This window comes from Rhamphochromis longiceps, linkage group LG3 (assembly GCF_057381845.1).
Source record: "Rhamphochromis longiceps isolate RC_006_pf linkage group LG3, R_longiceps_female_GT1.1, whole genome shotgun sequence".
In the NCBI taxonomy this organism is placed as follows: domain Eukaryota; kingdom Metazoa; phylum Chordata; class Actinopteri; order Cichliformes; family Cichlidae; genus Rhamphochromis; species Rhamphochromis longiceps.
Genome location: NC_140559.1, coordinates 31,920,162 through 31,946,738, shown reverse-complemented (window position 1 = coordinate 31,946,738; position 26,577 = coordinate 31,920,162). Strand labels below are relative to the sequence as shown.

Below are 26,577 nucleotides of genomic sequence, written 5' to 3'. Positions count from 1 at the left end.
TGCTTATTTTAAACAGGTACTGCTTGATTTGAATAATTCAGTCAGTATTATATTACGTGATAACTATGCTATGTTTGTGTTTACCAAAAGACATAAATAAGACAAGATAATGTAATTTACTGTAGTAAGATCAAAATCAAAAGAGTTGTGTTTAACCCTTACATCCATTCATCATGCAGTAATTTTGGACTTTCAATTTCTTTGAACCGTTTTTGGATTTTCTCCAATCCGTGCATGGTCCGAAGTATTGGTTAAATGTTTGCTTGCACCTTGAGCCTGATGCTACCACCGCAATGCTTAACAATTAGTGCAGTGGTTTACGATGGAAAGGTTAACCTTTACTTCTCCAAATATACCTCCTCTTACTGAAGGCAGATAGCTCAATCTTTGGCCGTGTCTCAAATCAGGGGCTGCATCCTTCAGAGGCCTGAAGGATGTATTATTACCCACTTAAAGGACATGCATATCTCAGCTGGCATCTCTTTTGACCCAGCCATGAACTGTCTGCCTCAGTCGCAGCTTTTTGAAGACATGCATATTTTCTGCAGCAGCTCCACTTCATCTTTTTCTCAGCAAACCCTTCTCGTCCTGTTCATCTCCTTTTGCTTCTCATCCATTTCAGAATGTCTTATTAAGCACTGACAATTCTCTGTCTTCCTCCTTCCCTCTCAGTTGCTTTACTTCTTACATCTTCTCACTCGCACTCTTCCATTCCTCCCTCTCTCCCCTCAGTCTACATCTGAAGATGTCTTATTTTAAGAGCCGAGTGTCACTCGCGCAGTCTCCAGAATGCCATGGGATGTTTTGAAAAATACGACTTTCTGCTTTCTGTAAGAGTCTCGCTCAAAGGACTACTCTGCCAGCGCTGCAGCCAATTATACCTCCCAGCAAGGTGTAGTAGGTGTCAGCCCACTCCAGCACCAGCAAACAGCAGGAAGGCAGACCGTTAGTCAGTTTCCTCTGATTTAATGTGAGTTGCACTGCATGGAAGCATGACAGATTTTTTTTTTTTAAATTAGTGTATTATTGTCACAAGTTGGAAACTGATGAACAGTGAACATGTTTCAATTGTGCAAACTGCCCATAAAGCTAGCTCCCATAATGTATTTACTTAGCTAAATCCCCACTGTGTATCAAAAGCTGTATTAAGTAGCGACATTTCTATTTCTTCTTAATGAGGCTTCCACTGCCTCATTAAACAAAAACAGTCATTTTGGGTTTTCCTTGATTCATCGACAAAGTATAAAAATTAAAATAGTTATGATGCTTTTTTTTCTCCACGTTTCCATTTTGAATTAAATGGGGTTTTTTCAGTTTAATTTCAATTGGTTTCCCGAGTGAGCTTTTAGGTTTTATTATTTAAACTCTTGAAATTGCTGTCGTTCAGTATTTAAACTAGTACAATTACCATATAGCTCCACTATGGCTACAAGAAATATTAAAAGCCTACACCAGGCTTTACTTGTACTAAGCGAGTGTAATAATGTTATAAAGCTAGATGCAAATGATTCATGCTTGTCTGATTTGTTTGAGAAGTATGCAGTCCCATTGATCCAACTATGTTTGTTTGCAACAAACAGACTCAGACAGTTCCTCCCAAAAGCCATCAAATACATTTATGTCCCCTGTCAGACAAACAGAAAAGCCCTTAGAAATTACCGCCATGATCACAGCACTTATTGTCTGCGTTTGAAAAGATGTTAAAAACAAATTCAAGACACATTCAGTATTGGCTGATAGAGTCATACCAAAAAGAAAGTAGTCACAGAGCTCTATGCAGAGTCGAAGCATAGACTCGCATAGCATAGAAGTTGTTTTAGCTGCACAATGGATTCTCTAAAGCTTTTTTTTTATGGCTCCATCAATTTATATGATAATTTCTTAGCAGGCTTGCATTATATTATCTCCTCTGTCACTAATACACAAGGACAACTAAGCAGTTTTCATCTCTTCCCTATGTCCCATTCACACCAGTGTTTTTCCACTATAACTACTCAGGAAAGACACCCTCCATAACTCCAACTCCCCTTCACGTTCTCTCTTTACTTCACTTCTTCCCACCATACCAGAGACATAAAGTGCCCTCCTAAATCTCCATGTCACCACGCCTGCCAAGGCAAAATAGCTCCTGCCTCCATCCTCTTAAATCCTTTGCCCTGGAAAAGCACTTCAAGCCCCCCACTCATCTTCTCTTTTTTAATATCCCCCATTCCCGTTAATCTTTTGCAGCACCAACACACCTTCAAAGGTGAAAAAGTCATTCACTTTTCCTGCTCTCCATGTCTATTTATACCTCAAACTACTACTACAACACTTGAAAAGCCTACACACATCTGTCATCCAAAAGTGGGCACACCAACTTTGTTTTCTGTCTGGGGATTGAACCCCAGTCTTTTTGTCTTTTTTGGTGTGGTTTTGAGTGGTACCAAGTACCAAAAGCAGCATAAATAAACATATAGTGCTCAAACACTTCCTCAACACCTTTCTTTACAGATTTGAATCACAAGTTTGCCTGTTTCAGCAAGTTTGTTTGTAGTGGGTTATCATTAGCATAGTCAGCATAATGACTGATACAAAGGTAGCATTCAAATTTTAAATATGCATATAACAAGTACAAGAACATTAGTAAGCAATCACAAAGTTTAAAAAAAATCTTATTCAGCTAATGTTTAATGTATCATTCAGCATGCTTTATTAGCATGTCAGCTGCAGGGTAGCATACACCATTGTTAGGCATGTTAGCCTATTAGCATGTCATATATGCATATTAAAAGTTTCACTTACAAGTTAGCATGTACAAATGATTCCGACATGATATCACATAAAACTATTAAACAGTATAATGGTTACCATGTTTAGCATGAAAACTGTCACTTTATTGTGGATATTGCAAACTTCACTAGATGTTCAGATGTTCAGCTCTGCTTGCAGGAATGTCTATAACCTTTAACTGTAAGACAGTTTTGAACATTTTGAAGATTACTTTAGGGTATGATTTTTTTCTGTGCTTTTAAATTTTCTCTACATTAAACAACACAAAAGCGTTTAATGTTTAATTAGTAGGGCTTGTGCTAAAGATTAAAGCAGAAAATTCTGATTTGGTGCATACTCCTTAAAGCTTCTCACCTTAACCTGTTTGATCTTCCTTCCCCAGGGAGGGAGAAATGCCATCCCTCTGTCTGGCACTCAGCGTGTCTATAGCCTCTCTTCAGATCTTTACCTTTGTCACCTCTTGCACTCAAGAGAGATAAAGCATTTCATTTTCCTGCTCTTACGTCTCCCCCAGTCCATCTACGTATCTTCCTTGACACCCCTCCTCTCCTCCCCTTGCTCTGGCCTTTCACTTCTGCTTTCATCTGTCTGGCAGTATCCCTCTGTTCCAGAAAGTTAGAAAGTGTATGAAACAGACATGTGGATGGACGGGAAGAGACACAGACTGCCTTGGGGTTTTCCAAAACTCTGTTTTGTTCTCTAACTCTATCCCATCAAATCTCCATCTCTTTCTCACTCATGCACTCGTTTGATCCCTCTAGCTCTCCATTTTTTCCCCTCACTTTCTGTCCCATTAAATCTCTCATTCGTTTGCTGGCTTTGTATCTGCTCACTCTTGTTCCAGCTCATTATCTCACTTTCCCTCCCTGTCCCTTTCATCCTCCCTCTTTTATTTAACCCTGCACCTCAACCGCTCACCAGCCTTCACCCTCTGTTCCTCCCTAGATTTTTGCTTCTACAGTGTACATCGGCTAGCATCCTCATCTCCTTTGACAAACCCCTATATAGTGAACTATTAGGTCCACCAATTCCTCAACAACATTACAGGAGGTGTTCTATTTTGTTTGTTTTTTTAAAAACAGAGCAGGAGTCGCAAGTTTGATTCCCACTCGGTATCCAGTAATGGTCCTGACTAGACCCCCTGCCCCATGCTAAAACTAAGCCCTGGAATGGCGCAGCTACATCTGCAGCCTGTCCGCAGCTTGGACACAAACATTTCACTACATGTTATACTGAGTATGTGACAAACAAAATTTTAATTTAATATATTTATATAAAACCTACTGATCTCATTAAATACATTAGAATGGGCATCATATGCATAGAAATACACTAATAGTTTAACCTAGAAACCTTCAATTATGAATGTGACTAAGATTGGAGAGTTTTCATCTGGCAAAGACCAATATAAATGTAGAATGTTTTGTGCTGGTGTGTGGGTTTATAAAGCATAGTGTATGTGGTCAAACCCCGCTGCATGTTAAAGGTGCTACAATCATTGAGAATAACTGAATATGACACTAGACCACCAGCATCTTAGACCAAAACAAGCTGATTGGACACAGCTCCCAGCCAATAACAACAAAAGAACCCATGAACAACCACTGAACCGCTCCAGGTTTGTAAAATGACTATGACACTGTCAGCTTCTCTCTTTGCTTTTAATGGAGACAGATTTTTTTTGCCAGGCCTTCTGACATCTAAGATTAAAGTTATCTTAATCCCTCTCTCCTCTGCTCTGCTTTCTTATTGTCACTTGTCTTACTCCACTTATATACACACACAAAGTGAAATACAGGGAGTGCAGAATTATTAGGCAAATGAGTATTTTGTCCACATCATCCTCTTCATGCATGTTGTCTTACTCCAAGCTGTATAGGCTCAAAAGCCTACTACCAATTAAGCATATTAGGTGATGTGCATCTCTGTAATGAGAAGGGGTGTGGTCTAATGACATCAACACCCTATATCAGGTGTGCATAATTATTAGGCAACGTCCTTTCCTTTGGCAAAATGGGTCAAAAGAAGGACTTGACGGGCTCAGAAAAGTCAAAAATAGTGAGATATCTTGCAGAGGGATGCAGCAGTCTCAAAATTGCAAAGCTTCTGAAGCGTGATCATCGAACAATCAAGCGTTTCATTCAAAATAGTCAACAGGGTCGCAAGAAGCGTGTGGAAAAACCAAGGCGCAAAATAACTGCCCATGAACTGAGAAAAGTCAAGCGTGCAGCTGCCAAGATGCCACTTGCCACCAGTTTGGCCATATTTCAGAGCTGCAACATCACTGGAGTGCCCAAAAGCACAAGGTGTGCAATACTCAGAGACATGGCCAAGGTAAGAAAGGCTGAAAGACGACCACCACTGAACAAGACACACAAGCTGAAACGTCAAGACTGGGCCAAGAAATATCTCAAGACTGGTTTTTATGGACTGATGAAATGAAAGTGAGTCTTGATGGGCCAGATGGATGGGCCCGTGGCTGGATTGGTAAAGGGCAGAGAGCTCCAGTCCGACTCAGACGCCAGCAAGGTGGAGGTGGAGTACTGGTTTGGGCTGGTATCATCAAAGATGAGCTTGTGGGGCCTTTTCGGGTTGAGGATGGAGTCAAGCTCAACTCCCAGTCCTACTGCCAGTTTCTGGAAGACACCTTCTTCAAGCAGTGGTACAGGAAGAAGTCTGCATCCTTCAAGAAAACATGATTTTCATGCAGGACAATGCTCCATCACACGTGTCCAAGTACTCCACAGCGTGGCTGGCAATAAAGGGTATAAAAGAAGAAAAACTAATGACATGGCCACCTTGTTCACCTGATCTGAACCCCATTGAGAACCTGTGGTCCATCATCAAATGTGAGATTTACAAGGAGGGAAACAGTACACCTCTCTGAACAGTGTCTGGGAGGCTGTGGTTGCTGCTGCACGCAATGTTGATGGTGAACAGATCAAAACACTGACAGAATCCATGGATGGCAGGCTTTTGAGTGTCCTTGCAAAGAAAGGTGGCTATATTGGTCGCTGATTTGTTTTTGTTTTGTTTTTGAATGTCAGAAATGTATATTTGTGAATGTGGAGATGTTATATTGGTTTCACTGGTAAAAATAAATAATTGTAATGGGTATATATTTGTTTTTGTTAAGTTGCCTAATAATTATGCACAGTAATAGTCACCTGCACACACAGATATCCCCCTAAAATAGCTAAAACTAAAAACAAACTAAAAACTACTTCCAAAAACATTCAGCTTTGATATTAATGAGTTTTTTGGGTTCATTGAGAACATGGTTGTTGTTCAATAATAAAATTATTCCTCAAAAATACAACTTGCCTAATAATTCTGCACTCCCTGTAGAAAGCAGAGCAAAGCCTGCACTGTTTGTAATCACTCTTTTTTGTCTCCCTGTAACAGCCGAAATAGCCAACAGCTTCCAAGGCAGGAGCTCACATATATCAACATGAATGTGTGGCCGGACAGGGTAAACTTTATAAGGGAGTTGAACTTAATTTGTGGCTCCGGACACCTTTACTTCATTATTCACAAAGCAAATCTTTGACTTTACCGTTGGGTTGTAATGTTATGTTTAACTTTAGGACCAAAGTGCTTATTCAGCCAGCTGATGGTCACTCTGCTCACATTGGGTAAAAGTATAGCAAATATGAAAAAGACATGCTACCTTGACTGTGATGGTCATATATAAAGCATCTTGGACATTCACACAGACTGTTTTATTCATAAGAAACAGAGTGATTTGATGAGGAGTGGTCTGAAAGATTCTTTAATAGGAGTTCCTATCCAAGCCGAGTCCCTACCTCTTTTTGGTGGTACTTGATGGCGAGTTTGAGCTTGGCCAGATCATGGCACTGTCTAGGGTCTAGTTCCTCACTCTGGTCGTTGTCTCTGTGGTTCAGGATGGTCTCAAGTTCTCTAGAACTCCTGGCCTGATCCAGGAGGTCCTTGGCGAAACGCTTGCACTGCTGAGACAGTTCCTCATACTCCTGACGAAACTCATTCTCCACCTGAAATAAGGGTGGAGTAAGATTAAAGCTGTAGGATTAATGGGAAACATGTGATGGCTCTTTGATTTCCTCAGTTTTAGATTTCCATCTGGTGTTGGAATAGCTTAACAGCATCACAATCTCCTTGTGGACCCCAAAAATGAAAGTATTATTTGACATAAACCATTCTGAAGTCTGCATCATAGAGACTCAGTATTGGAGAAGAAGTGTGTCTGTTCTTGTTACCCGAGAAAAGACTGCAGGGATTATAGTAAGGTATGGTGAGAGTCTTTTTGCTGTTACTTTTGAGACGATAAATACTAGAAAAAATGTGAGGCAGGGGGAGACTAGTCACTCTTGACAGCATAAGTGAAAGAAATACTTGAGGCAAATGAGTAAGAGGAAGATGATGCTGAATGCTACTCCTTCCACAGTTAATTTAACATCCCATCAAGTTTTAGGAGGTTGCTTTCCTCCAGTACATCTGTACCTTGGCTGTTTAGAAAAGTAATGGGCTATGTATGAAGAGAAGGAGTTTTGTTAAGTTTCTTCTTTTGGTCAACAAACATGACATCAACATCCATACCTTGCTGAGTTCTTTGAGTTCCCAGCCCAGTCTGAAGGCAGTGAGGATGGGATCTTCACTGGACAACGCAATGAGAGATGGCGAGGCCAAAGCCTTGTAGATGTTGAGTCTAGACCGTGAGTGTCGAAGGCTGTCGACCTACAAAGAATCAGGAAAGGTTTTTACCCCTCCTTTAAGATTTACATTAACTACGAGACTTGCAGAAGGCACCGTTAACATTGAGAAACAGTTTCAATCGGTATAACAAAAACTAACACACTGGCCATCTAACAGTTATGTTACACATGTAACATAACTGTTCCCAGAGTGGATGTTCAACATGCATGGTTCAAGTGTTTTAACTGCAGGCCAACTATGTCATAGGGTAGCATCTATCACAGACAGAACAAGATGGTGAACTTTAGTTTTTCAGTTTTGTCTTCAGATTTTGCACCAGCAGTGTGATAACACTCGTTTAACCAGTTTGTATGAGTGACTATGGTGTGGTGTCTCTAGACTATGAACAGTCTGTTAACGTTTAGTGTTCATTGTAAATATAGATTAATAGAGAAATATTGCCTAATGCTTTAATGACTTATTGTCTGTTTGAACAAAGTTCTTTTCATTTCATTCCCTGGGCAAGACTAAAAAAAATAAGAGCAGCAAAGCAGCTTAACGGACATTATTTTTATCATTATCATTAGGGATGGGTACCGGTGTCCGGTGCCATGATGGCACCGGTTCTGACATAAACGGTAGTAACCAGACCGAAAAGCACCGCACATTTCGGTGCTTTATTTCGGTGCTTTTTTTTCCTGAGCTGTGATACACTTTAGATTCTAGCCAATCATTTTACGTTTCCGAGGATAGTAGGCGGGGCCAGGTACGTACGTTCTGTTAGAGCAGAGCTACAGATTAAAAATGTTCAAGGCGAAGCGGTCAAAAGTCTGGCTGTACTTCACAGCAAAATATGCAAACTCAGCAGCAACAAGTGCTTTAAGCTGATACTGTGATACTGTCAAAGGAGGTAACACCAAGAATCCGATGAAACACCTGGCGACGCATAGCGTTTTTTTTAAAAGCCCAGAAATGCGCCGTATTTGATAGCTTGCTGCGAGACCTCACACCGAGCACATCTACTGCGGGTGGGTTGCCTGTTATGCAACATCCCCCAAAAACAGGAAGAGGAGAGTCCTGGCCCCTAGTCCTGCCAGTGTAGCAGAAATGATGACGGATGATGGTGGCAGCAGCCGTTCTTCTCTGCGTGAGTAGCTAATTTACGTTGAGTAGGCTAACCACGTTATTACATTAATGCATGTAAGGTGAACTAGCAAACATCATCATAGCTACATGCTGCTGTCTTCTTGTTTGATGGCAGATACTCCCTTCACCCTGGCTAAAAAGGCTAAAATGACCAAAGAAAAAGTGGGAAACAGCTGAACATGAGAGGTTTAGGACAAAGTTTGTGTTTTTTTCCATTGTTTAAGCACTGCTTCCAGCCAAGAGTGATACCATATATGCCCCATAGCTGCAGAAAAGGCTAACATTGTTATATTTTTACAAAAAACAGCTGAACATGGGAGGTTTTTGGACCAATTTTGTGTTCTCCATTCTTTAAGCACCGGTTTAAGCACCGGTTTGAGCACCGGCACCGTTTCAAAAGTACCGATTTGGCACCGGTATCGGATAAAACCTAAACGATACCCATCCCTAATTATCATCATCATCATCATCATCATTATGGTGGAGCTGGGGTAAATTCGGTTTAAAGTTGCAGACTGCACCTTTTCAATTTATATAACAAAGCTGAGATCTACAGTATTCCTGTGTAATAGAGTTGGTGGTGCCTTGTATGGAAAGCATAAATAGAAGACAAGTCTATTTTTACATTGGATCTGAGGGAAATTTACTAAACCTATTTGCTGCTCTCAGGCCTGAAATGATTAAACAAGATTTCAAGAATTTACTATAAAGCAGTTTTGTACCATGACCTTCATAAAAATGTTTAAGTCTTCAAATGTAAGGCTCAGAGCCTGGTTATATCACTAAAGCATGCTCATTCATCTTTCATATTGTTGCAAAGTATAAAGTAAGAAAATTAAATGTGGGCGAGTTCAAAAAGTTGAAATGATGTTGGAAATTTCTGATGTCTAATCTAGGGTTCATGCTGGAAGTTAAAGTTTGTAAAAGCAATTTCAATATATTCAAATATAAATGTTTAGCAAACCAAACACAATGCAAGCAATGCAAAAGATGCAGCACTAAAGAACGAAAATCCCTTACCTCTGAGCTGGATACACACTCAACACAGTCGCATCGTATCTGATGTGGTCTGGGTATGGTGACCTACACAGAGCAAAAACATCAAACAACAAATCACTGATAAAATAAAGATCTCGCTTTATTCATTGACCATCAAGACAGACAAAAAAAGAGCTTACTACTCATTATGTTGATAACTTGTGCGTAAAACAACCATTACCTTCCGCTGGACAAGCAGCTTGATAATCTCATAGTTGTTTGTATGAGCAGCAAGCATGATGGGAGTTATATCTGGGGTGAACTCTGAAAACTGGCTGTCCATCATCAGAGAAGGAACCTGTAGGAGAACAAAGTAAAAACCTCTTAAACTGGCTGTTATCTACCTTTTAATATTTGGGTAAAAAGCCTACTGCCAACCGCCAGTTAAACAGGAAAAAATGACTAAGAAACACTTTTATTGTCCAATTAAAAAGCTTTGATTCAGCTCCACATGTGACACTGTTACATAGGGGGAAAACTGGAAGTGAAAGACAAATTAAGCAAATGATGAATCCAATCAAACACTCTTGAATCAGATTAAAACAAATTAAATTAGTGTAATATATTTGATAAAAAGAAATTTCCTGCTTGACAACTCTGCAGAGGTATATTATTTAAAGCCACATCCTCTCCAAAACTCATTTTATCCCTCATGGATGCAGCTCTGAACACCAGCTGTACCTGGGAGAGAAGAGGGGAGTGGAAGATTGTTTGTTTGCCACGTGAATACCAGGAGGTCTGTCATTACAGGAAGACAAAGAAGAGATGGAGAGAGAAAAACAAGAATGTAACGGCTGCATATAAATAAAGAAAAAGAAATGCAGACGCATGTTAACAAGACGCCTTAACTAAGAGGATACAGTTTTCTAGACTAGTGCCACGTCTTCAGTCTATGATGCTATCGATCACTAGGTTAGTCCAGCCCATAACGGACACGTTACATCTGCTTCATATAATCTGTACAAAATGTAAACACGACCACTTGTAGCTTTACAGTCAGTTATATCAGGGGGCTGTGTGCCAGACTGTTTCTTGGCCCAGAGCAGGAACTTTCTGGAATCTCTGCCTGGCAACCTCACAAAGACAACAACAAGAGTGCCAGCCATATGTAGCAGAGCTTGGAAGATTGTTTTTGAGGCGGAGATCACATCGTCTTCAAACAAAATGCTGGGATCTTCAAAACACCCAAAACAGCTGGGAGTGCACTGCCATCAAATTTGTAATCTGCAGCTTTAAACGTCAATATGGAGTTGAGTGGTCACAAATCATTTTTAAGATGCAACACAAATGTGCAGTATTTGCCATCAATTGCATTTCCCCAAGTAATTTGATGTTATATTTATTACTGCGTGTTTTATTAATTGTTCTGCACTAACCTCTGTAGAAAGATAACTGCTATAACAATAAACTTAAAAAATATGTATCAATAGAAACGTGGATGGTAGATTTTCTTGAGCATATTTTAATAGACTCTCTTCAAAAATAACAATTCTTTAAAATCTCTTCAAAGTTTTGTTGAAGCATGCTAGAAATTAAAACTTTTTTGAGAAACTACCACAACACAAAGATGTGTGTAAAACTCCATTTACAGTACAACACAAACCACATCTGGCCAATGTAGAAAGACAAGGTACAGGCCCTGCTGCTGAGTGAAAAAGAGGGTAAGTACATCAGAGTGTCTGTGTACTGCTATATTATTGGGTCCTTGTCATCCAGGTCATAGTTGACCTGAGTTAAAGGCAACTCAAACTCACACAGAAGGCTTCTTCATTTTCCTTCAGATCAGGAGTCCCAGGTATTTAACCACAAGTGCAGTTTCCATAGGCTGGTGGTGGTTTATAAAGGGAGTAAAGTGTAGTTTAAGGTCCCAAGTATGTGCACACTTGAGCCAGTTGAGGGGTGTTTACCCACTGCAGTCGTGCTCTAGTCCAGACCTCCAAAATCCCAACTGTGTGTCTCTGGAAGTGGATGACATAGGCATCTGCCAAGTGCAATATTCCAGGAACAGGAGAGGTGTGAAAAAAAGAAAACCCTTCAAAGATCAAGACCACATTCTTTGTACACCGTCTCCATCAACAACAGAGCTCTCTGCACATAGATGGCATGCAGTGCTACACCAGTCTAGCAGGGGAAGCACTGCAAACAAGCTGAATAATGCGTACTGTTGTGTGGACTCTTTAGTCTTTTGGTAATTTCCAATTGTAAATGGCACAGAATAGGATTAATGGTTTAGAAAACAAATATTGCTCCAGACACTCAACTAGCCAAATGTCAACAACCTTGAGCTTTGCTGAAACGACCAACAGAACATGGAACATAAGAGCGATCAATGTTGAAAATGAGTGTAGAGATCTCATTAAAAATAAAAGCTAAAATTTATTTAAAAGGGTATCTTAATCCACTACTAACAGTGAAGGAGACATTCGTGATCAATTGATGGTATATTATATAAAGTTGAAGGCTGTCTTATGCTGAAACCAGGACCCTAAAGTAAAAGTTAAGAATGAGGCTGACAGGGTGCTGGTATGTCAAAGAAAAGCACACACACATGTACTCCCAGACATCTGAAGAAGAGAGAGGAGGGGGGGCTGAGGAAGGAGGGTACACATGTGGACTCTTTCATGTCTCAGAGGGAGAATGACGGAGAGTGCTTCTCCTCACCCTTCCAATCTTTCTGTCTCCATCTTTTCTGCTGCCTCATCTTCTCCTCGCCTCCCCTTTCCACATTCTATTTTCTCCCCCCCCCCTCCAGCTTCTTGCATCTCTCTCATTTCCTTGTTTTCCCTTCATCTAACCCCCTCCTTTCCATCAGGTTACTCCCCTCATCTCTCTCTATCGTTGTCTCTTCCTCCTCTCACCTGCCACAACCCTATTTTCTTCATCCGATCGCTCTCTCTTTTTCTAATCCCTCTTTTTTTCCTGCCGTTATAAGGAGTGTGAGAACAGCTGCCACGGGCTGGGCCCCAAATAAAAATTAAAGAGACAGACCGAGAATACACAAACAAGTAAATATAAGCAAGGACACATGCAAATACAGAAACGGCAAATAACAGAATGAACATAACTTGAGTACAATTGATTTTTCACGCATTGAAATTGGCTGCACCATCTGCAGCTGCGAACGAGCACCACTTAGGAAACTCCAGCCTTATATTACTCGGGATTTAAACTTTTTCAATTAGGTGAAACTACACCGATGGCATATTTAGGCTCCAGATGTACACTGTTGGTTCCCCCAAAATGGAGCAACACGGTGAGATAGCAGGAGGTGTGATTGTTATGGGCTTGTTGCTCTTACATGTTTCTGAAGATGGGTCAGATCGCTGAGAGTTAAAGCGACATGATGAAATATGAGAGAAAGGTTTAGTTAAACTCGATCTACATTTTTCCCCCGATTTATTGCTGGCTGGATTATGTTCAGAGGAAATGTTTATCTTTATCTGCTACAACGGTGCAAAGGCTGGGTTTCATAGCTTGAGTCCCATCTAAACTTGACTGCCACTATATTAATCACCTGGCAGCACTTCAGTGCACTGGGTATCGGTCAAAATGACGTACTGAGAATCAGAATGAAAAAGAAAGGTGATTTAAGTGAGTCTGAATATGGCCGGTTGTCTGAGACAGGCTGATCTGAGTATTTCAGAAAGTGCTGGGATTTTCCCACACAACCGTCTGTAGGGTTTAGGAAGCCAAAGAAAATCTGCAGCAACTGTGTGATGCTATCATGTCAATATGGACCAAAATCTGTGAAGAATGTTTCCAGCACTTTGTTGATATCACAAAGAATTAAGGCAGTTCTGAAGTCTAAAATGAGGTCCAACCCAGTACTGGGTGTACGTAATAAAGTGTGCGTTGAACGTTTAGATTTAGCCAAGAAAAGCACTTTAAACTTTTGAGAAAACGTATGGTTTCAGTTATAAGTTGGTTATCAGGTTCATTCACTCATTGGTGGAGTCTTGAGTATTGAGCCAGTTTCTGCACAGAACTGCGAGTGCATAAAGTTTTAAAATACTGGTATTCTGATACAAGACTTTTGAGTCATTAAAAAATACTTTAAGGGATACTTAAATTACTGGAAAGAAATGATAAGTTACCATTGTGTGTGTCTCATAATCAATTTTGGATGGACCAAAAGACAAGTTTAATTCAAAGCACTGAAAGTCCCTGAGAAGGCAACTCCAGGAAAATAACCCAAAGAGTAAAGGTAACTTTGAAAATAATTAAGGGCAAATAAACTCACAACAGACACAGGAGAGATGAACAGGAGAAGATCTGATAAAAGCTTCAGGGTGGGTAGGACTATTTATAAACAAGTAACTGATAACTGAAGGGAAACAGGTGAAAACAATCTAGACTTGGAGAATACAGACAGGAAGCAAACCTGAGGCAGGAAACAAAGTAAAACTGGAAACAACCGAAGGAAAGAAAACAAGAAAACACAAAGTGGCTGAGGCATGGCCAAAGAATCGGGCAGGACACTGAGGGAATTAAAAACAAATTCAAATTAAAATGGGAACCCACACCATCAGTACACATGTACCAAAACTCCACAGAAGTGATAAAGATCAAAGCAGAAGTGAGAAACTCAAATATCAAAAGCCTCAAAGACCAACAACACAAACTACAGAACCAACACAAGACAATAATCAAGACACCATGTAGCATGTGATCCCACTGCGACAACACCAGTAATCCTGGGACGGCATTTGTCTCCACAGTCTGTCTTTACTTAAGTGTTGTCTGCAACCCTAAAGTCTCTTGACTGTGTCATGCTGGACTGTGACTATAGTCTTGACAAAATCCACAGACAGACACATAAACACAAGCCAAAGTACTCAAAACTACCTGGTAGTGGTAGTAACAAGTGTCTCCAGGACCATATGTTGCCATGATAACACCACACACACACACACACACACACACACACACACACACACACACACACACACACACACACACACACACACACACACACACACACACAAGGTGAAAACAATTTCAGCCACGACAGAGTGGCACCTGTTAGAGCAGGTGTCTCTCAGACCACATTTTGCCATGATTACACACAAACACGCACCCACACAGACTTACACAGTGGAAAGAAAACCAGCTATGTCATTAGGAGGTACTAATACATTAAAAATGGCAATAAACAAAAGGGCTTTTAGTAAAACAAAGCCAATGTATTTAATGGCAGGCTGATAACCAAGCAGTCTGATATTTAGAACATTTTATTGATCCCAGGGGGAAAGATAAAGCTAACAAAACAGTTTTGTGTTTCTCACTCCCAGGACTTCATCAGCACTGAATATCAAATATTAGTATCAAGACAAGACCTATATCAGCCTGCTCTATCCTTTTGCTCCTGATACCTGGTGACTTTATTCAGTAATCTGAGGTCACACCACATAAAACTTTATACCCAAACCTTCACATTAAATTCAACAACTCAAAATGTCTGGCGCTTATAGAAACTGAAGTAAAAATAAAAAAAACAAAAAACCCCCCAAACTTCCTTAAAATCTGTCCATAAACATATTAACACCTCCCAAAGCAGTACAGCACCTTTAGTAGTAGCTCCAGGTCCTATAAGCATCTCCAGGACCATGTGTTGCCATGATAACCACACTCAGATGCACATTCACAATCCAAAACATTTTTCAGCCACAACAGTGTCGCTGTCAGTCAAAAAATCCAACATATCTAGGGCACGACTGCTGTTGACCCCTTGAAAGGAGAACGATTGAAAGCAAAATTTATATAAAAGGTTGTTTTTGACTCCAAACTGTGTCAGAATTTGGACCCCTTTTTATTCTGGACTCCATTTATTCGTGGCTATTATCTGAAGCACATTATGATTTGGCTCTCAAATTACCCATTCATACGCTGATGGCTGCAAGCTCTCGTGAAAGTCACTGCAGGAAATGCTGGGAACAGTGTGGGGGTACTTTGGGATGGGGGCATACAGAGCCAACCATCAAACTGGAAATTTTCCAAAGAGCAGTCAAATGGTTTCTGTAGTTTATCACAGTGGGTCACACTTGCTTTGTTACACTGTAATGTGAAGAAGAAAAAAGTCCACAAAGGAGCTGCTGGTTTACTGAAAATGGATCTCAGCTAGAGTCCTGTGAAGTTATAACAAGAAATTAGGAGTGAAATTGCAGAAAGTTTGTGCAATGTTTTTCTGGCTAAATCATAAAAAGATGTTTTGTGTTATGGATTTACTTTAAATTAGATTTCACTTTAAAAACAAAACCAGACAATGCATGACAATAAAAAATCCACTGTATTGTCTCCTCGCATCCATCAGTGCAGACACACGTGCATCCAATCCAGATGAATACGCTCAGATCAAAACCCAAATTAACACTGACTCCAGTTACACACATGCAATTCTAATTATTTGCTTCACACATCAAAGGACACACAAAACCTTCCTTCATCTGCATCTCTCTTCGCAACTATTTCTCACTTTGACTCCCTCCTAATGTGTCTTGTTTCCTATATTTTTCCTCAATGCCCATCTGATTTCCTACATGTTGCATTTGCTGTTTTTCTTCTTTGTTTGACTCCACTCCATCTCTGTTTGCGCTCTTCAGGGCAAAGAGCTCCAGATCTAATCCTTTTGTCCATGTTTAAAAAATAAAAATCATTCTCTTCTTCCTCCTTCCCTCCCTTTTGTTCTTTGGGCTGTTGCCTCAGTCCTTCTATTTCGAGTATGCTGGTAATGAAGAGTGAGGAGTGGATGTGAACAGGGGAGTGAGGGAGGATGGACGCAGAGATATAGAGAGGTAATCAAAGAAAGAGGGGGAGTCAGACTGAGTCAGATGGAGAGGGATGGCAGAAAGATCAACAGTTTAACTTTGCAGGAGCAGATAAAAGGCCCTGATTCTACCTGTCAGTAGAAAAGTGCAGTTTAGAAACATACGTAAACTCACAAAGCACACATCCAGCTCTTAATATAAGTATCGAGCACTGATGTGCGAGTGTGCATATGTTTGTGTGTGCAAAACTCAATACTGTGCCCTGAATATTGGTGAAATAGATAGTTTCAGGGGCGTAATTTCCAGGGGGGTTAGGGGGGTTATGACCCCCCAAATAATCAGATCAAACCAAAATAACCCACCCAATAAAATTATGAATTATCTTGCATAAATAGGTGTTGATTTTCTTTACTCATTACCAATCTCTCTGTTTGCCACACTGCTACTCGTCTCTTCCTGTATCCATCTTTAGACTTCGGTAACTGTGCAGCAGCAGAAAAAAATGTTAATATTGTAGTAGAAAAGCGTTTGGGTTTTTAAAGCCACCCCCGATGATAATTGTGCAGGGGTTGAATTTTTTTCTATAACTCTAGTTGGGGTTCATTTTTTCCTACAGAAACTCCCACAAGCACAATTTTAAGCCTGTTATTCACTTAGCAAACTTGGTATTCATGTAATTTCACCCTGAATTACACCCCTCGCTAACCAAGCTAGCCAGCACCAGCAGCTACACCCTCCAAATTCAATCCTGATGCCGTAGCCTACACACACATATTGTTTTAGCATGCTACAAGACTGAGATCTTATTGAACGTATTGGACAATTGAAATAAACTGTATATAAAAGATAGACAAAAAAAATAACAACATTAATATGGGAGTAAGTTCAATTTGAATTCTTTCTAACGGTCAGCAGGGGGACATGTAATTGCAAAATTCCCATACTCCACGACCTCAGTACTAACTTTTCTGAGGATTTTATGGTAACAAATGTTAGTTTCAAGTCTTTCTGGTTAAAGTATGATGTTTGTTTTAGTCAAAAAGGATAAAGTAACATTTTCTTGGGCAGGTCTAACTCCATGCGGTGTGATTAACAACTACATTATGAGCATCCGGTGACCCTCGGAATCGTGGTCACATCCATCTCGCTTATGATGTCCTTGACAAAGCTAATATGACAATGACCAAAATACTCAATGCTTCAACAAACCAACATCATGGTGGTTATGTGCATCTTTCATATACAGTCTGTGCAATTCTGAAACAACAACACGGTGCTGCATGTCTCTTGCTTTCTAAATCTCACACATAGGCCAATATTTTATACAAGACAGTAAAACAGATTAACATGTATGCGTTGCTGCCCACTGCTTTATTATCATTATTACAGAAATCTGCGCTGTGCTGACATCACTGTGCATTACGCATGTGTGATGTGTAAGGTAACTGAAGAGAGACAAAAAGTATGAGAAGATAAACAGAAACACTGGAAGAACAGATTTGTTCTCATCCACATCCAACTGAGAGGCAACCAAAACCTTCCCACAATCCTCTGCTTTGGCCAAGGGTTGGTTGCTATGGTGACATCGAACCTCACAGCCTCAACAGTCCAGGAATATTTTTCAAGAAGACGTCTTTGTTTCACTTATTTATTTTTTACATTTTGCAATTTACTTCCCGTTCGTTCCGTCTTCACATTTACTCCCCTGTCAGTTTGAATCGCTGTGAATCAGTTTTTTAACTACCCATCTCTGAATCTCTCCATCTTAACCCCCTAACACCTACTCTTTAAACTAAACTGTAGTGTGTTTTCCTTCCTCTGCTCCTCTTTCTCTCTCTGACACACAAACAGAAATGCAGCAGGCAGACAAACATGCTGTCTGTCTCCAAATCCTATTTCACAGTTTGTCTATGAAACGGGCTGTTTAATTTCCCTCCTCTCAGCAGAATGTGGCATGGAGCATTACAATGAATGGATGTGCTGCTCATTATCTCTCTCTCAAACACACACACACACACACACACACACAGACACACACACACACACACACACACACACACACACACACACACACAAAAATGGAAAAATACTCACACAGGCGCACATTCACGGATGAGTAAATGCAAACACGTGCATGCATGGATGTGTCTGGATGCAACACGCTAACATATACCCACAGAGGGCTCGCTCTCCCTCTCTGTTTGGTCTGATCCAGTGGTGTCGCCAGAAACATTTCCAGAGTCCAGATGGGGCCACTGAAAATGTGAAGTCGGTTCACCACAAACCAAAAGACATAAACTTTAGGCGTAGTTAAAAAGAAACATCCGCCCACACCTGTTTCTCTCCGCTGGGCCTTTTGTGTGACAGCAGCAGTTCCACGGCACCCACCACCTCCTTCCTGATGGCGTACAGCAGGGCGTCGCCCGTGTGGATGCCGTGGTCGAGCAGGAGCTCCATGATCTCCAGGTTCTCGTTCTCGATGGCGATGAGGAGAGCACTGCGGCCCAGCGGGTCCAGACAGTTCACATCCATGTTGTAGTACACCTCTGCTTCGCGAAGGGCATGTTTCACTCCCGCATAGTCACCTACAGGAAGAGGATAGTTGAAGTGTGCAGGTGGCTAACCATGCTTCATCAAAAATTTCACTTTCTCACCCAAATTATTCTTTATGTGTCTACTGATGTGAAAGTCTGTAAAATACAAATCTGTCAGGGAGCTAATGCCAATACAGATATGTGTATGATATATATGCTTATTCATTTATACTTAAATATATATATTTATACACACAAACTCCTCGAAGAAGGGCCCACGCAGGTTTGTGATGAAATAAATGCCATCAAACTACATTTAAAATGCGGATATGAATAAAATATGTATAACAAAATAATTTAAAAAAAAAAAGCAGGGTAAGGTATCCTGAGAAAGGGCTAGTTACTGTGCAACTTACTATTGTTGTTTGTTGAAAAGCACTGTACATGTGTGTATGACTAGTATCTAATGTATAATGATCTTTTTAAAAGCAGGGGTGTCAAACATAAGGCCTGGGAGCCAGAATTGGCCTTGCAAAGACACTTTGGAAAATGTGAAGGAGTGTAAAGATTTTCAACTTTTAACTGTGTTTTCAGGAGTTGAAGAACAAAACAAAAACAAAAATCATTATAAATACAGAATAGTCTGGATGATGGAGCTACATGAACTACTGTAATATTACACATTTATTATGCATCCTGTACTTTTTGTTACATTAAGACATCTCAGGGATTAAATTTTTAGCTAAATATCTTTACGCTAGAAAATGGAGTTTCATTTGGCCCACGATGTAAACTTATTTAAGGTTGTCTTCATTTTTGTGTTTGAAATATGTTGATGAACTTGATTTAAACTTAATGCTACGTTGCTGTATAAGCTGCATGCAGGACTCTTGTGAAAACCTTTCCTGTGTTTCTTACAACTGGTTGCAGGAAAGTGACATATTTAGAAAGCATAGTCAGGTCGGCAAGTGTTTGGAAAATGACACTTTTTGCTCTGCATGAGCATCACCCAGTGCTGTGTTTACTTCCTTAAGGTGCTCTGCTAGGCCTCTACTCCAGCTGCTTTCAGTTGGTACTTTTCTGTGGGTCTCTCTGCCTTCAGATTTGACTTTAGAGTAAAATGCTCTGTAAGGTTGTGATCAGGTGACTGAACTTGTTTCTTTGCTTTGAGAAACTCTTGGGTTGCTTTTGCAGTAGACTTCACGCTATGAAGCTGTGTCCGATTAGTCAATGAATTTCTGGTTGCAGCATCTTGTTCAAGGACGTTTGCTGCAGCACACGTTGCAGAGACACCTGTGTACTGACACACTGACTGAGCAGCTGCTCAGCTATCAGAAAGTATACAGGGAGTGCAGAATTATTAGGCAAGTTGTATTTTTGAGGAATAATGTTATTATTGAACAACAACCATGTTCTCAATGAACCCAAAAAACTCATTAATATCAAAGCTGAATGTTTGTGGAAGTAGTTTTTAGTTTGTTTTTAGTTTTAGCTATTTTAGGGGGATATCTGTGTGTGCAGGTGACTATTACTGTGCATAATTATAAGGCAACTTAACAAAAAACAAATATATACCCATTTCAATTATTTATTTTTACCAGTGAAACCAATATAACATCTCCACATTCACAAATATACATTTCTGACATTCAAAAACAAAACAAAAACAAATCAGCGACCAATATAGCCACCTTTCTTTGCAAGGACACTCAAAAGCCTGCCATCCATGGATTCTGTCAGTGTTTTGATCTGTTCACCATCAACAATCGCGTGCAGCAGCAACCACAGCCTCCCAGACACTGTTCAGAGAGGTGTACTGTTTTCCCTCCTTGTAAATCTCACATTTGATGATGGACCACAGGTTCTCAATGGGGTTCAGATCAGGTGAACAAGGTGGCCATGTCATTAGTTTTTCTTCTTTTATACCCTTTCTTGCCAGCCACGCTGTGGAGTACTTGGACGCGTGTGATGGAGCATTGTCCTGCATGAAAATCATGTTTTTCTTGAAGGATGCAGACTTCTTCCTGTACCACTGCTTGAAGAAGGTGTCTTCCAGAAACTGGCAGTAGGACTGGGAGTTGAGCTTGACTCCATCCTCAACCCGAAAAGGCCCCACAAGCTCATCTTTGATGATACCAGCCCAAACCAGTACTCCACCTCCACCTTGCTGGCGTCTGAGTCGGACTGGAGCTCTCTGGCCTTTACCAATCCAGCCACGGGCCCATCCATCTGGCCCATCAAGACTCACTCTCATTTCATCAGTCCATAAAATCTTAGAAAAACCAGTCTTGAGATATTTCTTGGCCCAGTCTGGACGTTTCAGCTTGTGTGTCTTGTTCAGTGGTGGTCGTCTTTCAGCCTTTCTTACCTTGGCCATGTCTCTGAGTATTGCACACCTTGTGCTTTTGGGCACTCCAGTGATGTTGCAGCTCTGAAATATGGCCAAACTGGTGGCAAGTGGCATCTTGGCAGCTGCACGCTTGACTTTTCTCAGTTCATGGGCAGTTATTTTGCGCCTTGGTTTTTCCACACGCTTCTTGCGACCCTGTTGACTATTTTGAATGAAACGCTTGATTGTTCGATGATCACGCTTCAGAAGCTTTGCAATTTTGAGACTGCTGCATCCCTCTGCAAGATATCTCACTATTTTTGACCTTTCTGAGCCTGTCAAGTCCTTCTTTTGACCCATTTTGCCAAAGGAAAGGACGTTGCCTAATAATTATGCACACCTGATATAGGGTGTTGATGTCATTAGACCACACCCCTTCTCATTACAGAGATGCACATCACCTAATATGCTTAATTGGTAGTAGGCTTTTGAGCCTATACAGCTTGGAGTAAGACAACATGCATGAAGAGGATGATGTGGACAAAATACTCATTTGCCTAATAATTCTGCACTCCCTGTAAACTCAGCATCATTTAACGGGTGAGTGGATCAGTAGAATGCATTTATGGAGGCAACTATGCGGCTAAAAAAAAGAAGATGGCTGTGCAAGGCTGTGTGTGCATTTACCTTTCTCTACAGCTGTGAGGTAGGCCCGCTCCTCAGCAGACAGCTCCACCTCAGCACGGACAATCTGAAGTGGGATGCGGTCGCGGTACGGCGAATATGTCGCCTAAACCACAAAAACAGAGGACGCCAACATGAGGCAAACTGCATGTAAGTAGCGACATGAACAAAAAACAAAAAAACATATGAGCCAGCTATGTTATTGAACTAATGCACGTGCAAAATAAATTTTCACCAAAGTTGCACCCGTGTAGTGGTGGGTACACAGTTGTTTTGCCAAAATACAGCCATCATGGCCATACATTTAGTTTTTTAATAATTTATTTAAAACTGTTCTTTTTCCCAGAGTGGTCTAACTGTACAGCTTTAATGACTTTACACAAAAACAAGACCTGGGTGTACAACTTATAACTTATTTTGAATTTAGAGTCAACAGTATACATACAGGCTCAAATATATACATACCATTATATACCATTTATATCTGGCACAACTTGCATAATTTTGGCTGGATATTTGACAGCTCTCGGTGGTCAAATGTAAGCCTTGGTGGAGTTTGAAGTATAGTTAATTCGTTTTTAACAGGGTTGAAATCGAACCTTAATATTAGCCTGCTTTATCCACTCTAAACCCACTTCAGGTGTGTGAGGTGAACTTGAAGAATTAGGAGATAGCACTCCTCCTCCATCATTTTATCCACTTTACTACCAGTGGCAAAAAACAGCCCCAGAGCATGACGCTACAATCACCATGCTCGCCAGCTGATGTAGTGGTCTTAGGTCTGAAAGCCTAATTATTACTTCTCCAAACAAACCTCTTGTCTTTGTTGCCAAATAGCTCAATCAGCTGACCATAAACCTTTCCTGCAGATGGCATTTGGCTTGACTATGTGGGCAGCTGCAAATTTCAGTCGAGCCTTGAGCAAAGGATTTAAAGCTGGCTTCACTGTGGACAGTAACCCTGGTGTTCCAGCAGTTTCCAGTTCATGCCAGGCTTAAGCTCTGGTATTTCCTGGGTTGATTCTTAGCATCCTAGCCAATTTGCTCTCAACTGAGAGTGACAGTTTGGGTCTAAGCAAAGTGGTGAAACATCCAAATTGCTTGTTTCATGCAACTGTTTGAACTGATGATCTTGGAATCAGCAGTCGTTTTAAGCTCTTAGTTTTTTGGACATTCCCAGTGTTCTGATGTTTACTCAATCCAATGACCACTGTCAAACAAACATTTTATATGTGTAACGAGCAACTACCAGCTGTAGTCAAATGTATACTTTCCACCCTCTGTTGACAAAAACAGCATTTATAAAAATTTCAAATGTGTGTAAAAATTTGTGTTTTTTTTAATGTCATTAAAGATGTTTGCTGTACAATTATTATTATTATTATTATTATTATTATTATTATTATTATTATTATTATTATTATTATTATTATTATTATTCAGAATAGTTCACAGAAATCAGTAAAGGCATCAAACTAATACGAAATTCATTCTTACGATGAGCAGATTTAAAATGACAACAATTTTAACTTTATTGTTAATTAATTGATTTTTTTGTTTATGTTATTCGGAAACTATACGAAAAACATTAACATTGAAATTTGTGTTGATAATGTATATCTAGAAAGGGTTAATACCATAAAATTTCTTGGTGTAATCATTAATCAGGCCTGTTGGAAATCACACATCACTTATGTGAGGGGAAAGTTAGCTCGGGGCATTGCTGTCGTGGGGAAAGCAAAACAATTTCTGGATAGGAAAACATTGTATGTGTTATATTGTGCTTTACTATTACCATACGTGAGTTATTGTGTAGAGGTTTGGGGAAATACATATAAAAGTAATATTCAGACTATAATCATAATGCAGAAAAGGGCTATTAGACTAATAAATCAGGAGGGGTATAGGGCTCACACAAACACACTTTTTATTAAGACGGTGAAGTTTAAAACAGTGCAAATAATATATAAGGCAAGGAAAGGGATGTTACAAATCCAAATAAGTAAATGGTTCTTAGAAAGAGAAGGGAGGTATAATTGTAGAGGGAAGTGGAAATTAAAATTGCAAAGAGTAAGAACAACATTGAAAAGGATGTCTATTTCAATAGCGGGAGTTAAATTCTGGAATGAGTTACAAGAAGAAATAAAGGTTAGTAGTGATACTAACCAGTTTAAAATAAAACTCAAAAAATAAATTTTAAATAAGTATAAGAATGAAGAAAAGGCAATTAATGAAATGAAATGAAAGCAATATTAGGAAATCTTCTGTCTCTCTTGGCCACTTAAAGGGATCAGAAGCAGTTCTCATGATGACTGGAAAATGAAACTACTACCATTGGATAGTTGTTTTTTTTAATACTTCAGTGTATTTTAATGTGTTTTTCTTAGGGCAATGTGCTAAAAATTATTTCTGTCTTTAAGATACAGTTCATCTACCATCATCAATCAACAAGATGCAAGCACACTGAAACTCTCCAAGTGAAGCCTTTTCACTCAGGTATCTTCTCCACACACCACTGTAAACCCAGCAGAGTGATGGAGAGGCTGAAACACCAACGTGTCTGCTTTGTGCAATTCAGAACTTCTAACTTTGTGGAGATGAACAAGTTCCAATTACGAGAATGAGGTTAATTTTACAAATCAGCACATCTTGTAAGTTGGTTTCAGGATCAAGAACGAGACTGTTTGACTCACCTTTTTGTAGTACAACTGCGTCATGGGATTCATCTGGCCAGTCTGGAAAAAGGAAGAGAGAGCTGTGTTACTACCACGAGTGGAGCAAAAACAGTGTGAGGTGAAAGACAGGCGTGTGGACGGCTGCACAGGTTTGGTCCAGTTATCATTACGGTCAACAGCTGAAGCCACAAGAGCGGTTGCGAAAGAAAACTCACAGAGGTTAATCGAATAACGTGCAACCCCGAGCTCAGGATTGCGGACACCTGAAGTCTGCTTAAAACCAGACTCGTCAGTTCATGGACATTTTCCACTTGAGGACTTTTGCTTCTGGCCACGGAGAGAGCTTAAGCATTATCGAGGAAGAGCTTTTACTACTGCTGCAATCGTAGCACACAATGCTCCATGAGTCATGTTGTTCACACTGACACAGCACATATGCTTTTTATGACGATCATTTTATTTCTGTGCCATTTTCACTCAATGGTGTTATCATTAAAGGAGAACCATCTCCTCATAACTTCAGTTTTTATGTAAAAATATTCAGGCTTTATATTTTCTGCAGGGAAGTAATCTCGTGAACAGCTGTTTCTAAATCTCAGGTACAATCCACACAAGAAACGCTAAAGATAATTCTGCCACTCCACCAACAAAAAACTGAAAAAGGATTTACTCCATGCTCATTTACTCAATACACGTTTCAGATCATCAAACAAATTTAGCATAAGACAAAGATAACCGAGAAAAAAACTGCATTTTTTAAATGCCCCCGCCATTTCAGGCTGGGAAAAGTTTGCAAACCGTTACCGTCTAATTTCTAAATAAAGAATGTCAAAATGCTGCAATCAATAAGTAAGTCTGCACCAATGAGTGCAACTCACCTCTGACACGACTCTTTGCAATAAGGGACTCGACCCACTCAAGTGCAGACATTTTTACATAAAAAGCAAGCATGCCAAATGCCGATGTAAGTTTATTATTATTTGTATGGGAATTTTTTGAATTTCTGTTTTAAATCTATGAGGTTTGCAGCACTACACTGAATTTGCACTTCTGTGTATTTAGATGGACAGACAGCGAATTTTGTCTATTTATAACCGTTGACTGCTTTATTCTCACAGACTTAATATAATTGCCAGGTTGACCCCATTCGAATCGTAACATAACAGCATGCGGACTAGTCTCTCTTTACCACTGCACTCCATCACACAGCTCCAACCTCTTCATCAAGTTTGCGGACGACACAACGGTGGTGGGTCTCATTAGCAACAGGGATGAGACCGACTACAGAAGTGAGGTGAGACGCCTGGCCACGTGGTGTGCTGACAACAATCTCTCTCTGAATGTGGAGAAGACGAAGGAGATTGTTGTGGACTTCAGGAGAATGCACACCCAACATGCTCCTCTGACCATTGACGGAGCGTCTGTGGAGAGAGTGAGCAGCACCAAGTTCTTGGGTGTGCACATCACAGAGGATCTCTCCTGGACGTACAACACCACAGCACTGGCCAAGAAATCACAGCAGCGTCTCTTCTTTCTCCGCAAACTAAGAAGAGCAGGAGCTCCAGCCCCCATCATGCACACTTTCTACAGAGGCACCATCGAGAGCATCCTGTCGAGCTGCATCACTGTGTGGTTTGGAGCCTGCAATGCGTCCTGCCATAGAACCCTCCAACGCATAGTGAGAGCTGCAGAGAGGATCATTGGTGTCTCTCTCCCCTCCCTCCAGGACATTTACAGCACCCGTCTCACTAAAAAAGCCCTTTGCATAGCGGCTGATCCCACGCACCCAATGCAAAGCTTCTTCAAGCTGCTGCCGTCAGGGAGGAGACTGCGGAGTCTCCAGGCCAGGACCAGCAGACTGAAGGACAGCTTCATCCATCAGGCTGTCAGGAAGCTAAACTCCCTCCCGATTCTGCCCCCCTCTCCCCTCTTCTCCACCACGGTCTCACTGAACTCTGTCAC

The 26,577-nt window shown here is 40.5% G+C and overlaps 1 protein-coding gene across 2 annotated transcripts in view; it reads right to left on the bottom strand.

Annotated features, from left to right (window-relative positions):
- Nucleotides 1–24,666, bottom strand: part of trpc5a (transient receptor potential cation channel, subfamily C, member 5a) — a 109,470-nt gene extending 84,804 nt beyond the window's left edge. Inside the window, exons 1-7 of one of the 2 annotated variants that reach the window (XM_085394393.1) lie at nucleotides 24,634–24,666; nucleotides 21,945–22,047; nucleotides 18,729–18,979; nucleotides 9,812–9,928; nucleotides 9,613–9,675; nucleotides 7,351–7,488; nucleotides 6,579–6,785 (exon numbers count right to left, since the gene is read on the bottom strand). In XM_085394393.1, coding sequence (XP_085250519.1) covers nucleotides 6,579–6,785; nucleotides 7,351–7,488; nucleotides 9,613–9,675; nucleotides 9,812–9,928; nucleotides 18,729–18,979; nucleotides 21,945–22,047; nucleotides 24,634–24,666 — 912 coding nt within the window. The remainder of the gene's footprint in view (nucleotides 1–6,578; nucleotides 6,786–7,350; nucleotides 7,489–9,612; nucleotides 9,676–9,811; nucleotides 9,929–18,728; nucleotides 18,980–21,944; nucleotides 22,048–24,633) is intronic. The other variant, XM_085394401.1, reaches the window with a different exon arrangement.
- Between the last annotated feature and the right edge of the window lie 1,911 nt (nucleotides 24,667–26,577).